The sequence below is a fragment of the Photinus pyralis genome, unplaced genomic scaffold, assembly GCF_008802855.1.
Source record: "Photinus pyralis isolate 1611_PpyrPB1 unplaced genomic scaffold, Ppyr1.3 Ppyr1.4_LG8, whole genome shotgun sequence".
NCBI lineage: Eukaryota > Metazoa > Arthropoda > Insecta > Coleoptera > Lampyridae > Photinus > Photinus pyralis.
In genome coordinates this window covers 1,255,889-1,272,267 of record NW_022170819.1, presented here as the reverse complement: position 1 = coordinate 1,272,267, position 16,379 = coordinate 1,255,889, and the positions used below count along the sequence as shown (strand labels likewise).

At 36.2% G+C, this 16,379-nt stretch overlaps 1 protein-coding gene across 13 annotated transcripts in view; it reads right to left on the bottom strand.

The window, feature by feature from the left end:
• The window catches only part of LOC116177573 (broad-complex core protein), a 312,257-nt gene that overhangs the window by 21,836 nt on the left and 274,042 nt on the right, over positions 1–16,379 (bottom strand). For 3 of the 13 annotated variants that reach the window (XM_031496577.1, XM_031496579.1, XM_031496575.1), the window contains exons 1-2: positions 5,157–5,503; positions 4,406–4,607 (exon numbers count right to left, since the gene is read on the bottom strand). In XM_031496577.1, the coding sequence (XP_031352437.1) occupies positions 4,406–4,591 (186 nt within the window). In that variant the 5' untranslated portion in view covers positions 4,592–4,607; positions 5,157–5,503. The other 10 variants (XM_031496569.1, XM_031496580.1, XM_031496571.1 and 7 more) reach the window with 9 other exon arrangements.

Sequence of the window (16,379 nt, the reverse complement as noted above, 5' to 3'; positions counted from 1 at the left end):
CCTTAAATTACCCCCAATTTACACAAAATTTCGTTACTTCCCTATAGAAACCTTTTATTTCCTTAAAGTTTCCTCAGAATTTCCTCTTATTTCTTCAAATTTTCCTAATATTTCTCCATTCCTTTGAAATTCCCCAAAATGTCGTAATATTTGCTCAAAATTTCATCTAATTTCGCCCATTCCCTACGTGTTTCTCAGCTTTTCCTCAAACGTTCCTATTTGAGAGACAATAATTTCCCTCAGAGCTGGTTACGACTTATTTTAGTTGACAGATTTCCTTCATTGCCCCTATGTCCTATAATTTCCTCAACATTTCTAGCATTGCGATAAATTTCTCCACATTTACACAAAATTTTTTCGGAATCAACGTGAAATGAGTAGTGTTACTTCTTTATAGAAACCTTTTATTTCCCTACAATTTCCACCTATTTTCCCAAAATTCCCTGATATTTTCCCAAAACTTCCTCTAATTTCGTCCATTTCCTACATATTTCACAGAAATTTCCTAAATGAGAGACAAGAACTTTCCTCACGATCAAAAGAATACAAAAATGAAGAAGATACAAAAGTATTTCAAAAAGAAAGATTTTTTACAAAGCTCCTTAGCAAAAATTTCCAAAAAATTCTGTTTCTGAGACTCTACTTTTTCTTAATACAATTTTTAGAAAGACGTACATACTAAATATTAAAAAAATGCCTAAAGTATTTTAATTAATATTTCTACGGTTCCTAAAAGGTTTTTCCGACAAGGTTTTTTGAAACTCCCTGTAAACTTTGCTGAAAAAATTTAAATGGCACTGCTCGCAATTTAGACATCAAGATTTTTTTTAAATTTTACTGGTTATTAATGAGCGGTCCGGCTCGTTCATGATTTTGGACTGTCCCTCCGTATGTGTAACTCGTGAACGGTTTCGAATTATTCTGTTTTCAGTAAAGTCAAGTGAGTAATTGATTAAATTTTGGTCATTAGGACTTTCTGTCCGTCCGTCTGCCTACATGATAACTTGCGAACGGTTTCGAATTTTCCAATTCTGTTTTTAGTAATAAGTAGGCAATGGTAAAAGGAGTAATTGATTAAATTTTGGTCATTAGGACAGTCTGTCCGTCCGTCTGTGTACATGATAACTCGGAAACGGTTTCGAATTTTCCAATTCTGTTTTTAGTATTAAGTAGACAATGGTAAAATGAGTAATTGATCAAATTTTGGTCATTAGGACTTTCTGTCCGTCCGTCCGTCTGTGTACATGATAACTCGCGAACGGTTTCGAATTTTCCATTTCTGTTTTTAGTAATAGGTAAACAATGATAAAAGGAGTAATTGATTAAATTTTGGTCATTAGGACGTTCTGTCCGTCCGTCTGTGTACATGACAACTCGGGAACGGTTTCGAATTTTCCAATTCTAGTTTCAGTAATAAGTAGAGACAATGATCCAGAGACTAACCGAGTAAATTTTGGTCGTTTGAACTTTCTGTCCGTCCCTCCGTGATAAATTGGTTTCAAACAGTCTATTCTTATTTGTATTGAGAATTGTACGTAGTCTACCAAATATTTTTTTATTTGATTTATTTTGATTAGTAGTATTAGTATTAATAGTCTACAATCAACCCTCTTACTGCATCTACACATGTAACCCCTCCCGATTTTGAATTTTTTTTGGAATTCGGCCTTACTGATTATTCTCATTCGTATTAGGAAGGGTGTAACTGTGCAATGCATCAAATATTTCTGTTTCTTAAATTAATTTTGGCTACATGTTCTTCAAGCAACCCTCTGACTGCACATACAAATGTCACCCCTCGTAATTTTGAGATTAAGATTTTTTTTAAGTACCTTCTAACTGATATTATTCTCATTTAGCTTGAGAAGGGTGTATCTTTTGCAGTACACTCAATATTTCTGTTTTTTTAAATTGATTTTGTGTTTCCAAGGGTTCGAAGGGTTTTTTCTATAAAAATTCGGAAAATCATAACAGTTTCAGGAACACCTACGTTTCTTAAGCTTGCAGAAAGTTACCTAGTAAAATTCCTAGAACGATTTTTAAAAATTTGCCATTGTGAAAGCGTTTGTTTAAACTAAAAATACAAGGGCATTTGGTTTGCAAAGTTCCTGATTTTTACGTGTTCGTTTCAACCCCTAGACGTGCTCATATGAAAATTAAAACAATTTTCAATTTTGCCAATATTTCTACCGTGTGTGAACCAAATTAGACCCCCCGAGTAAGGCCGCCAGCATTGGCGGTTTTGAATATAAAATTTTGGTGGATGATATTATGACTAAAAACGAACTGAATGCCGCAAATAGTATTCGCCTATCACCGGTTTAACAGCAAGTGCCCTGAAATTTCGAAATTTTAATAACGCGTCTTTACACAGGGTGTCCCAGGAAGAATGGACAATATTTTGGGAAAGTAGAGGGTATTTGAAGACAAAAACTATCATAAAATATTACGTTTACCAATACGAGAAAACCTGGTATTCCCCGTATGGGTATAGAAATGATAGTGGATGATTGTAGAAAAAAAGATAACTAATTTTCGTTTACTGGGGGAATACCCCCCAGACCCCCCCAGTACTACATTCCCATCCAGAAATGTTTAGCATTAAAATTCGCATGAAAACTTTAGAGAAAAAAACCATTCAATGATCCACGGTTGAACAGGAAGTGATAGGATAACACTATTTACAGTGTTTTTGCTCATAATGGTAATAACCCACTACAATTTTGTCAAACTTACAGAGTGGGCTTAGTTTCGGTTACACATTGTATACAGTGTGTTCCAGATAAAGGGTCACCTCCATAGCTGTTACAAAAAATGGTCAAATATAACTTATGCGGCCTCACGATATATCCGATGCCAAATTGGCATTTCCAGTGTCACTTCCGGTCTAACCGGAAATCGATACTTCTGTTTTTCAAATACAACGCCTACGTTTTTTTAGCACGCTAGATTTCATGTTTTCTAAATACTTATTGAATCATTACTCCATTTTTGTGTATATCATATGCATATTTTAATGCGAACAGTAAATTTTCATAGATCTTTAAAAAAACATGGGCAGTGCATCGGAAAAACAAAAAGTTTCCTCCAATTCTGATTAAACCGGAAATGATACCGGAAGTTTCAATATGCGATCGGAAAGATCGTAATGTCAGTTGTCACCTGTGAAAATTATATTTGACGAATAAAAGAGCTATTGAAGTGGCCCTCTTATCTCGAACACAAAATAACAAAATGTTATGGTAACGCTTTATATTTTTTAGTACAACTTATTTGACCACCCGGTACTTCCGCATATTACTTCACCATACTTTCTCGTATTTGCTTACACTTGGTAATTTAATGATGTAAGAATGTTCGCGGTTTAAAATTTGGATTTCGCATGGAATTTCGGACAATTACGTCAGTTCTGGAAGGATTTTGGGAAAATGTTTTTGTATTTCGAGAAGTGTTCTCTAGACTCCCAAAGTTTTAATTACTTTTACTACTTTAGTATACGGTAATTAAGTACTACAACCGGAAAAAAATCTAATCGCATTGGAATTTTTAAATCCTTCAAGCCCGCAAGCCTTAAAATTTCGGAATGTGAAACGGTCTTCCGAAACTTATATTTCAAAATAATATCACACTAGAGAATATCCTTAATCGCGATCTTACAAAGTCAAGGATTCCCAAACTGTAACATGAGTAACACGAAATTAGTGCAACACCCCCTTGGAAATGAAAATTACTCATTTCTCAATCATTGCGCTTAAAATGCCGAAGTGTGCACGTTGCAAATTGCACGTAATCCACTTATTTAACTTAAGTGTTTGTTGTTTAATTAATTAGGAGGAAAACGAAATTTCGAAAATTATGGAACAGATTCAATTAAATTTGAAATTTTAAGAGCGTTCTGCAGTGGTCATTTGAAGTGATTTCAAATTAATCAAATTAATTTCAAACGGCTGCAATGATTTCATGGGGAATGTCCCCTTCGGCAAACGTTATCTCAAAAGGAGTACATAAAGATACAAAAATAAATTATTTGTGCACTAAAAAAAACAGGAAAAATCCGTTTTACTTCATTTTAAGTTAATTCAGCGAAAAGAGCGTAATTATTATTCCCTTTGTTTTCGCCCAATTACATAGTCGATAAAGCGTACCTACTCCAAAGTGAAAATGTGCCGAAATACGCATCTCCAGGAATGCCACGACACATATTTTATAAATTGAAAAATATTCAATGAAGGCGCAGAATCACTCGCACTTCCGCTTCCATGACAACCCCTACAAAGCTACTATAGTAACGTGGACCAAATTTTTGGAATTTGTCCATTTTCGACCAGATGAAGTAAATTGGAGCATACGTGCGTGCTATTTAAGTTAATGGAGCAGGATCGTGAAGGTTAAGAGCACGTCTTACCTTTAATAACTCCCTAAAGTACGGACTGCAGGCTGACAGAACGACGCGGTGAGCCTTTAAACTTTTTCCATCGCAAGCCAAAGTTACATCAACGAAGTCTTCATCGTCACGGAGGTTTTCGAATGCTGAGGTTATACTGCTCTGGTAATTGTTCCAACGTAAACAGAAGTGTTGCGTATCTACCATTGTAATAAATGTTCACCTGTAACAAAAAGAGAAAGAAAAAATTAATTAAATCGCCAAAAAAAAACTTACGCATAACGTAAACGAATACATAATGTACGATCGATACGTTATATTTACGTAGGAAATTTGTGTAAACAAACAGAAATTGGGAGAAGGAAATGCGAAAAAAATTTACAGGAACGGGAAAAATAATGTAGAAATCAGCAGCGGGAAAGGTTCGTGTCTCTGCTCGATCATTAAAAATAAATTGTATAAAAAAGCCATTGGCTATTTACTACAAGGGGTGGGGAAATGTGCGAATATGGCTACCGGTAAAAAAATTATGACGTAAAGGAGCAGCAAAGTTCGAATGCGCCGCGACGCTCGGCGTCGGTATGTTAATTCCGTGTTTATTAAACTAGCATCGTACTACACGATGACGCTCGCCGGCTTAATGAAATGACACATGTCAGACCAAACAAAACATCAACATGCAATATGTAAAATGTACACAAAAGACATGTGACAAGATTTCGCGCTTCTTTAATTATTCGCACGCAAGGCGGCTGAAAGGTAGACAAATTACCTGAGAATCCGAGACGCTCTCATTTATAAATTTTATTTGTCGATTTTTTCAGCCAAATCCATTTTTAAAATTTTTTTTTTCAAGAGCCGGTGCATCGATGCAACGCAGCAGGCGGCGGTGCGCCGCGATGCACAAGTGACAGACGCCGCGTCCACGGCACACTTGACCGCGAAATACGAAACCAGTCGAGTCCTCCGGGAGATTCAAACTCACGCACTGCACCACAGCACAAACGTCAGATCATCACCGCAACTCGGCGAATATTAAAAATACAAACGCGCAAAAAATGACGGCCCGGTTATTCTTTATTGGGACATGGCTATGAGACATCTGCCGTAATAAGCCAGCACTAAAAAATAGTGCGTGCCGCCCACCCCTCCGCGGCGAATGAAAATGCGCAGAATAACGAGTACAGGCCCGCAATTAAAAATGTCAAAATAAAAAAAATCAAATTTTATTCAATTTCGATCAATCGACGCCCGCGGGGCGAGCTAGACGCGCGCGGTGCGTGCGTCCGGCGTCGTTTTTTCGAAATTTTTCGCAAAAAAATGCGAAAAAATCCACGATCGCAAATAACGAAAGATCAAAATTGCATATTCGTAAGCTAATGAGCGCCCCTTCGCCCTCCTCCCACCAATTTACCCCCCAAAAAATCATTACGTTCTTCGCGGGCTGAGGTTATAGAGCTGCGCATGAACATTTTAATTCTCATAGAATAAATACAGACTTGTGTGAATCAGCTATTTTTCCCGTTTCGTTTCGCTGGGCCATATTTTATTGATTTTATAATCAATACCGCAATAAAACCTGCAATGTTTTCATCTCTACAACTTCCAGCATCCTTAGCTACTACCTATTCTGTTTACTGTAGTATCACTTTTTGCGGAGCGGAAAAGGAACTTCGTCCACTTGAAAACTTCATTAGTTTCCACGTCGATTTTTGATTTTATCACGCGTTACATTGCTAATTCACTCACACTTATAAACGTACTGGCAAAGTCATCTGCAACGAAAACACTTTCCACAATTGAACCATTTTTGATAACGTTCGATTATTTTTTCTTTTTTTATACAAAACGAGTAGATGCGCGTGTTTGACTTTACGATAAGGACTACACTTTCTCATTCAAGGTTATTTTTTTACGTTAAGATTAGTCCGAAACGAAAAATCCACCCCCCAATCAGCGCGGATGCGGGATAATTAATTCGGCGAAACGACGACGGAAAATAATGGCGAAACTGTTTCGCAATCGCGCATCTTAAAGAAATGAGAATAGAGGATATTTTTTTATGTTAGCTAATCGCGAGCAATTATGAATAATTACTATTTTTATGTTGCTCTCTTAATCTGGGTCGATAATTAAGTAATATAATGGGCGGTCTGTGATTTTGAAAATCGCCAGCACTCGTCGCGTGCAAAAGCGAAAGTTAAAGGCGTCGCGATAAAGCGCGACGGGCGGAAAACGGAAGGAAATGCGAAAATATATATTCGGATGTAAAGATTTATCGTGTGACAACATTCCTAAATGCAAATCCATCGATTATTCTCCTGCGTCTTATGATATTCTCTCAAATTTCGGATTATAAAACCGATAATTGGCGCAATCTTATGGGGTTTCCATTAGATTATTGGTGATTTCCAAAAATCTTAGAAAAAGTTCCAATATTTCCCATTGCGTCAAAAGAAAGGAATTCTCGCATTTCAATTGAAACACATATAGGGTTAGACAAAACTACCCTTATATCTTAATTTTTACTACACACGACCTTGTAAAGTCAATTTTTAGCGCATTTTTGAAAAAAATACGCTATTATATTCGTTATGGCTGGCAGGCCGGCTGTCCGCGTGAGATCTCAACAACTACAATAGCTAGAGAATTCAAATTTTCACTAAAAGCTTTCTGCTATAGTGTAGATGTGCAGGCACTAGTCTATTTTGAGTTAGATTACTTGTGAGATCGATAATTGAAGAAAATAATTTCGATATGGGTTTCGGAGGTGCTATAATTTTACCGTTAAATAGCGCTACCAGTATAAAAACTTATTATTTACTTTGTGATTTGTTTCAAAATAAAGACGTACCCTCAATTGAAATTAAATCAAATCAATTATTTAACGCAGCCAAAATTACTCGTGAGATCGATAATTTTAAACTTCGCTACTAAAATACTGACCTGCATTACCAAAAATGCGCTTTAATCATGCATATGCTGATTTACAACTTGTTTTGGATAATATCATTATACGACTCCGTAAAGAAGTACCCCGAATTCAAACATGATCGCATACGATTATTTTCAGTAGGGGTATTTTTTACCCCTCGGCTCGCATTCGGAAACCGGACTTTTAATACGGCTCATATTCAATGGTACTGATCATTGTACTCGTAGAAATCGATTTGTCAAGGTTTGACATCGCTTTCTCTTTTCGTTCTCGAGTTTTAGACGAGGGGTAGATGGACAAGACGAACAGAGGGACAAAACCATCACAAATTCCCCCAAAAATGCAAGAAAAACCTCAAAATGCACGTTGAAGGGTTCGCAACTGATTTTAGCAAAAAAATAGAGACTTGGTCTCTAATTACATATTTAAAAATAGAGACCATTAGAGACCTTTGAGAACCAATTTCCATACAAAATTAAGCAAAAAATATTTATTTTGTAATAGATGAGATACATAAACGGCAATATATCTAAACATAAATTGTGCACAACTCTTGTACGGATAAAACGCATTTTTTTTCACGTCTTGCAGACGTCCCAATCGCCCTTTGTGAGTACCCTCTTCCGACAATCCGTTCTCGAGGTATAAGGGAATATACCCGATCGCGATAAGAGGTCGAGGAGGAGGGCTATGGTTGATAGAAATTAATTCCTTTCGTTGAGACCTTTCATTAGAGTACCATGAAGGACAAAACTAATTCCCCCCCCCCCTGCCCCTCCACCCCGTACTTTGATAAGAGGACAGAAGAAGGGCAGTATAGTTGGTAGAACACGGTTCCTTTCGTTGAGACCAATTGGTTGTCGTATGTAAAAGTTATGCACATTTCACTTTCAAAAACAGTATCTCAGGAAATAATTCGTGGGGGGGCCCCCCTTTTAGACAGAGAATTTGGTGGCCGTCTGGCACACCTTCAAGGTATAGGCTACCTACTGCAAAGAATTCCAGGACTCTAGGACCATTCTCCTAGAAGTAGTTCGAAACGGCAGAAGTGGGTCCGGACGGACAAAACGCATTTTTTTTAATTCTTAAAAAATGCGCTAAAAATGTACAGTAGAATTTCTGCGGTTTATCAGTTATGAATTATACTTTTTTAACATGCAAAATTTAGAGACTTTAGAGACCAAATATGAAAAATAGAGACTTTTAGAGACCAGCATTGAAAAAAGAGACCATAATGTCTAAAAAAGAGACCATTTGCGAACCCTGACGTTGGTTTTGCATTGGACAAAAAATGTTGGACGTCAGAAAAAGATCTTCCAATTGACAATTCTTAGTATGTACAGGGTGGTCACTTTCTAATGGAAGCTTTTTTGAAAAAGTAAAAAAATTCTAAATAAAAAAGTAGGTCAATACTACGACGCAAGTCCCTCTTCCTACACAAAAAAAGTTGTGCACTAAAAAATTAAATGTTCCCCCCCCCCCTCTCATAGTACTCCAAGTTATTATTTTATGCATCGGTCTGGAAATTTTGCTTTGCCAACCTTATGTGTTATTATTAATTGGAGAGTGCTGGGTCTTTGTGTGTGCCTTCCTAATTATTTCAATACATCTCCGAAGGAATAAGGGGACCTTTAGCCCCTTCCCACATAACCTTCGATTAGGATTAGGCAGCACCCATCGAATTTGAATCTTCCGCAGGGTCACGCATTCCACGTTGAAGAATCGCATACGATTATTTTCAGGAGGGGAATCTATCACTCAGTTCGCATTCGAAAACTGAACTTTTAATCCGGCTCATATTCAATGGTACCGTCGAGTGATTTAATTACTCAATGATGGTACTAATCATTGCACTCGTAGAAATCAATTTGTCAAGGTTTGACATCGCTCTCTCATTTCATTCTCCAGGTAGACGAGGGATAGATGGACAGACGAACAGAGGGACAAAACCATCAGAGAAGAGAAATTTTTTTCTTTCTAGGGAATTTAGAAAGAAAAAATTCCTCTTATCTGATGATTTTTTTTCTTTCTAAATTAGATAGATAGATAGATACTTTTATTTCCACGTTCATCATTGGATATACACAAAAACAGACAAAAAATAACAATATGTTCTAAAAAAATAATAAACTAAAACAAATAAATAATACTAGATGAATCGCAGATAGGTACCTCATTAAACAATTAGGTACTGTTGTATTCCCTAGAAAGAAAAAAAATCTTGTTATCTGATGGTTCGTCTGTCCATCTATCTATCCCTCGTCTACCTCCCTTAAAATTGAAAGAAAAATATACAGTTCATTCAAAAATGTTGGAAGTCAGAAAAAGATGACCTAACCTTGTATCTCCCAATTGACTATTCTTAGTATGTACAGGGTTGTCTACATTCGACACTTTCTTATGAACTTTCTTTTATTAGAGGTAATTGATTTTGACAAAATCTTTCTTAGAGCACTTTTTTATGTAGAATCCATTGCGATGCACAGTTTTTATACAGGGTGTTTCGTTTTTCTTATACGTCCCAAAACTCTATTTTTTCATGTGGACCACCCTATAGAATTTGAAGTTTTTGAAAAAAAAAACGAAAAATTTCTTTGAATGTATCACTTGTTATATTTTTATATATTATAGGTATTTTATATATATGCACTTTATATATTTAAATATATTTATTGCACACATCTAGGTTTCCATGGCGAACAAGAGATGGCTGGATTGTGTAAAAAGACAATTTCTTGTTTATTTCAAAATGTTTATTAGTTTCCAAATATTTTTAATTTAAAATAACACACCAAAAACAAAGAACGTGAAAACACGTGCGAATAAAACAAATAATATATAAATAAATAACACACGTAACCAAGAAATTGCCGTTTTAAACAATCCTGCCATCTTTTATTCGCCATGGAAACTTAGATGCCTGCAATAAAAACATTTTAATGTATAAAATGCAATATTGCAAATAATATAATAAGTGATAAATTATAATTTAGGAAATTTTACGCTCTTTTCAAAAACTCCAAAATATGTAAGGTTGTCCACATGAAAAAATATAGTTTAGGGTCGTATAGGAAAAATGAAGCACCCTGTGCATCGCAATGGATTCAACGTAATACTGCTCCAAGAAAGATTTTGCCAAAATTAATAATAAGAAAGTTATGGGGCATTAAGGAAATCGACGAGAAACGCACTCTACCGGCCAAACAATTAGTGATAGCTGAATTCTGGTTACGTCAGTGATTTTGTCTTTTTGCTACCTCTTCAAGAAAGGGTGTTTCCATAAAAAAGTGTCCAATTTGGACCACCCTATATATGTCAATTAGAAACGTTACGACTGAAACTATATCCGTGGGCGATAACCTCCCCCGCCCCCCACCCAAACTGGTCCGACATTCTTATGCGTCATCCTGAAAGGTGTCCAAATATATTCCAAAAGGGCCCGGTTAGTAATAAATGTCCAGATCAAATCCTAATTCTACTGTAGTACTTCGATGACTTCGAGTGAATCGTACACCTACTTCGACTAGTGAACCAGGGCTGTAACTTTTGAACTAGTAGCCCAATCTTGGAACTGTTTGAAATTATGGATTCTACAGGCCACATTCTATAAGAAAATTTTTTTCCGGGTCGATCTGAGACAATTTTTTCTTCGGGGCTCAAAAAAAGACAGTGTACAACCTTCCTTTTTTACCAAAAATCCACTGCACCAAAATTTCTCGGGAAAACACTTTTTCTTATTACACATACAAGTAAAGTGACGCGACGTCTCATAATCAAATAGTGTGACAGTATCAAACTTGGGATATTTACTTAGGGACGTTTAAGCTTCTATTTGCGTCCTCGCTTATTTACATTTTGCCACGTGCCGAAAAATGTGCTACCAAAACATTCTAAGTAATGTTAGAGTTACTTATCGGGGATTTGCTTTTAATCGCGTTACGAAACCCCCCCAGATAACAAATGTCTGAAGGTTGCAAGCTGTTAGATAACTTCGGGCAAAACAACAATTTCCCATTGTTTTGTTGCCAAATGGAGACCCCTTGGAGGTGTACGCCCCAAGCTGGTTTTCGTAATGGGTCATCATTCGGAAGGATCACATCGCGAGGTGCGTTTTAACATAACACGCGTGTCTTATCGTCTTATCATTATCCGTATGTATAGAACCGATAACACGCAGCTTAAAACACATTGTGGTAGGTTATTGGAGTGTGATAAGGAAATGCGTACGAGTAGTTTCGTATCAATCTCGCATGTACTGATGATGAGAGCACTTCCAGGTCGAGTTATCTCAATTTAGTCGATTTCTAACGGAATCTGAGGATGGATGCAAAGTTTTTTGGTCGCTGTTCTTCAGCAACACGTTCATAAATTACTCAACGCCTTTGAGACATTACAGATCTTCTGGCTCCTTCGAAGTTTGCGTTTATAGATAAGATTATTTTTAGGGTGTTCAAGTGAAGATTTTTCCAGGGACCAAAAATATTTCCAAAAAACTCAAATTTTTCCGAACAGAAGATTTCTATGATGACAATGGCCTTTGCGATAGTTTTCAAAGAAATTCAAGGTTTTTCAAGAAGAACGTGTTGTTGAGGTTCTAATAAAATTTCGATAAAAATCCTACGATCATAATAGGAATGCATTAACATGTTTCTTTCTACGAATATTTTCCAAATATTATTTAAAAAATTCTAAAAAAGAGCTCTCTGAAACTTTTCTGACCAAGATAATTTTTTCTAAGAATATTTTTTTAAGGTCCTGTTTGGAAAATTCAGAAGATTCTAAATTTTGGAAGACAATTTTGGATAGCTCTCCTAATTCAAGATTAGTTCCTTTTTAATTGTCTCTTAAGCTGCTATATTTTTCTACAGTTGCTCTCACCCCGCATCAAGTTCCCCTCCACCTACCAAGTTTTCACCTAGCCCTCTCTCTCTCTCTAGAGTTCATTCTTCCCTCAAGTATTCACCGAAATGAAATCGGTTAATCCGTTTATCATTGCCTATCTATTACTGAAAACAGAATTTAAAAATTCAAAACCGTTCACGAGTTATGACTTAAACACACGGACAGACGGACAGAAAAAAATTATAAAAGCAGGAAAATCGCTTAGAAATCGTTACTTGGGGCTTTTCGGGGGCGCAAAGTCCTCGAAACTGACCGGATGACCGGAATTGAGAGAGGGTGTAGTGGAGCGAAAAATTATCAGCACCGGGAAATTCCTCGGAAATCGTTACTCGGGGTTGGGGGTCGCCGAGTCCAAATCTGTCCTCGAAATTTCCCGGAGATGCACAGGGGTGGAGATACGAGGGTGCCGAAAGGTACAGTGGGGGGAAAAATTAACCGTACCGGGAAGTTGCTCGGAGATCGTTACTTGGGGACCTTCAACCGCCAATTAAAAAACATTGCTAGCGGCTGCCTTATCTCGTCATTTCCCAAAAGAAATCGAAATATTTTAATAGGATCCGGAGAAATATCGAAATTAACGAATATTCTAGAACGAATTCAAGTCGCAAATGAAGAAGAAAGACCGAGGATAAATTCAAATGCAAGAAATCATGAAGCGAAAAATGACAGACAAAATAATAGAAGAGTTACATTAAACGAAGATACGGAAACAATAGACTAGAGAAGGATACGAGGCAAATAGAAATCAGGAGGAGTGGAGGGGATCGAATGCAAAGATAAACAGAAAGTCGGAAAACTACGAAGGAGAAGAGGTCCACTACTCCATCAAAAGATGCAAAGAAAGGAACAATTAAATTTGTTTCATTTTGTTCAAAATTATTATCAAGAATTTAAAAGAAAACAATCACTTACAGAAGATAAAAAAGTAATAATAGTAAAACAAATTAAAATTCAAGAAATTTATATAATTAATAATTTAATTTTAAACTTAAAACAAGTTAAGAAAGAAGTTCAAGAAGAAGACACAAGGAATATTAAAAGAAAGGTTAATCAAAGCTCAAGAAGACTTCATCAGACCACAAGTATTCAATGTAAAACTTATGAAGAAACAATAAAAGAGAATAGCAAGCAAGACTATTGGAAGAAAGAAAAGGAAGCAATGTTACCACAAGAAAGAACAAGAATTTAGAACGACTAAGAATATTCAAGAAGAACTAGAGTTGGATCAAGTTATTGAGTGAACAAGAATGTAATGAAGAAGGCGAACAAGAAGATGAAGAAATTAGTCAGAAAAATAGAAGCGTATACTACGGTATTTTTAAAGAAGAAGAGAAGAATAACATGGTGATAACGATAAGAAGAATGGCAATTAATGATGAAGACAAAGTGAAGAAAATTTTTAATAGTTTCAAGAAGTAAGAATTATTTGATGAACCAGTTGCAGAGAAGACAAGGAAGAAAAAAGGATCAAACGATCGTAGTGTAAAATCAACATTCAAGTGAAGAAGTGAAGTGTTTTCTAGTTTTTTTTGGAATTCCGACATTGAACTTTTTAGAATTTTAGAATTTGTTGGGGCTAGTTAAGAAGTTGATTGTCATTTTTAGGTTTTCAGTTTTTTGGGTAGGTTTTTGATTAGGGTGGTCCCTTTAGATTTTAGAAAATGTTTAGGGAAAGGTACCGTTTTTATTTTGTTTTTCGAATCTCATCAGGTTTTCTTCGTTTAAAAACAAACGGGTGGGGGGTACTGTAACGGTAGAGGCCGGTTTGGATTTAAATTTTTGATTTTTTTCCCCCGCGGAAACTTTTTATCTGTATCAGGGTTCTAAAACATTCTCCCGGACAAATATTAATAGTGTTCGTTTTCAAGTTTTAATTTTGATAATCGGCGCTACATATTTTAAGAATTATGGAAAACAATATCAGAGGGTATTCTTAAAAGGAAAGACACTTAATCAGGCTCGTAGAACCAAGGGAACCTTCTAACATTTCGAAAAAATTCCAAAAGATTTCCGAGAACGTCCCATTAATTTGTATGCGAATTTAATAAAATTGAACTCTGTCTCTATGGAAATAGCTGATTCTAAACCGAAACAAATCTGCTTAGTGCCTCCTTTGCAGACCCTCAAAAACTCAAAACTGCCCATTAGGTATTCACTTGCATTGTTGTACAAAAGGTAAAAATTGAATTGCATGTTCAACAATTTCGAACATAATCGATTGAATCAATTTTTAGCGCATTCTGTGAAAGAGGTCTTGTCGGTCCGTCTGTCAGTCTTCAGAGATTTTTTTTCTCATATCTTAAACAAAATTAAGAGACCTAAATTAATTTGACGAGTGGAAGCTGAATGAAAATGTGAGCCGAATAAAGGAGATGCGTGACCGTCACATAGCTCCTTAATGTTTAATTGAGTAGTCCCATACCTTTTCAAATTGCACATGAACGTTTATGAATAGGAATTTGACGTAGATTCTAATTAAACGCGCTTTGAGCGTGCTACAAAAAAAGCTCAAAGTGAAATTTTTCAATTGGCACAACGCCAGTATGTCATTGATGCTAAGGAATAACCGCCAGAGAGGCGTTTGAATGACGGGCCGTTCGGTTCATTTGACTTCGACTTTCGAAGCGAGCGAGATATTTTTTTATTGCCCGCAGTATATGTAAGGGAATTTTTTCGGAAAATTCGCTTCCGAAAGAAATTGTGCGAAAATAGTGAAAGGTCGAAGGTTGCCCGTTTTGAAAGCGTAGTACACGCGTGTACAAACTTCTTTCGTGAAATTGGGGGCGTACGAGCGTCTTACTACGTTCAGAAATTCACCTGAGCAAAATAGAAACCCGTAGCATTTTCCTCTCTGAATGAAATTCTCAAAGCTTTCCCGACTATAAACTGAATGAGGGACGGCCGCGTCGGGGGTAAACTAATAAAACATGTGGATCCACGCATGGGTGGTTTACATCTTCAATGTACCTACTATAATATACTATTACTATACTACACGCTTTTGTGGCATGCTCCATCGACAACTTTTGCCGCCCTTATTGAGGCAAATTGTAGAATTACCTTATTTGTGCATCTGATTGGCGCTACATTAGCGCTAATTATAATAAATTTATGCATGATTAATGAGTAATGACCAATTTACATGTTTGGTACGACTGCCAAAAATCCCTTTCCCATTGATATAACATTAATTGCACGCTTATAGTCAATTTCAAATAAGATCCTCTCCCTTTACCTTTGATTGCCTACTTTCAACCCCATTTCGGTTACATTTAGGACCATCGCACTAAAGCCAATTTGAAAACGCTGGGAAAGCCCAACGCGACGACAACCCTCACCCCCCCAATAAAGCAATCTTTGCGAAGAGGATTAATGGGTGCGTCCAGGGGGTGGGAGGCATTGGTTTAATTCGTCTACAAAGTTGACAGCACCAACAAACCAAATCCTAAGCGGCAACGAAAAATTATGAAACTCAATTTTCCAATGGCAGTGCTAGTGAAAGTGCTCCTCCTTGCCCCCGTCGCCCTCTTGATGTCAAAGACGAGTAAGACAGTATTTAAATACAAGCTTGCATGGATGCTTTTAGACCATTTAAAGATAATCAATTAAAGAAACAAGAATTTTTTGTGTACGACAAAAGTTACACCCCTCTCATTGTATATGAGAGTAATTAGTAAGACAGAATTTCTAAAAAAATTAAACGAATTCAAAATAGCAAGGGCTAGTATTTAAATACAAGCTCGAAGGGATGCTTTTAGACCATTTAAAGATAATCAATTAAAGAAACAAGAATTTTTTGTGTACGACAAAAGTTACACCCCTCTCATTGTATATGAGAGTAATTAGTAAGACAGAATTTCTAAAAAAATTAAACGAATTCAAAATAGCGAGGGCTAGTATTTAAATACAAGCTGCAGGGATGCTTTTAGACCATTTAAAGATAATCAATTAAAGAAACAAGAATTTTTTGTGTACGACAAAAGTTACACCCCTCTCATTGTATATGAGAATAATTAGTAAGACAGAATTTCTAAAAAAATTAAACGAATTCAAAATAGCAAGGGCTGGTATTTAAATACAAGCTCGAAGGGATGCTTTTAGACCATTTAAAGATAATCAATTAAAGAAACAAGAATTTTTTGTGTACGACAAAAGTTA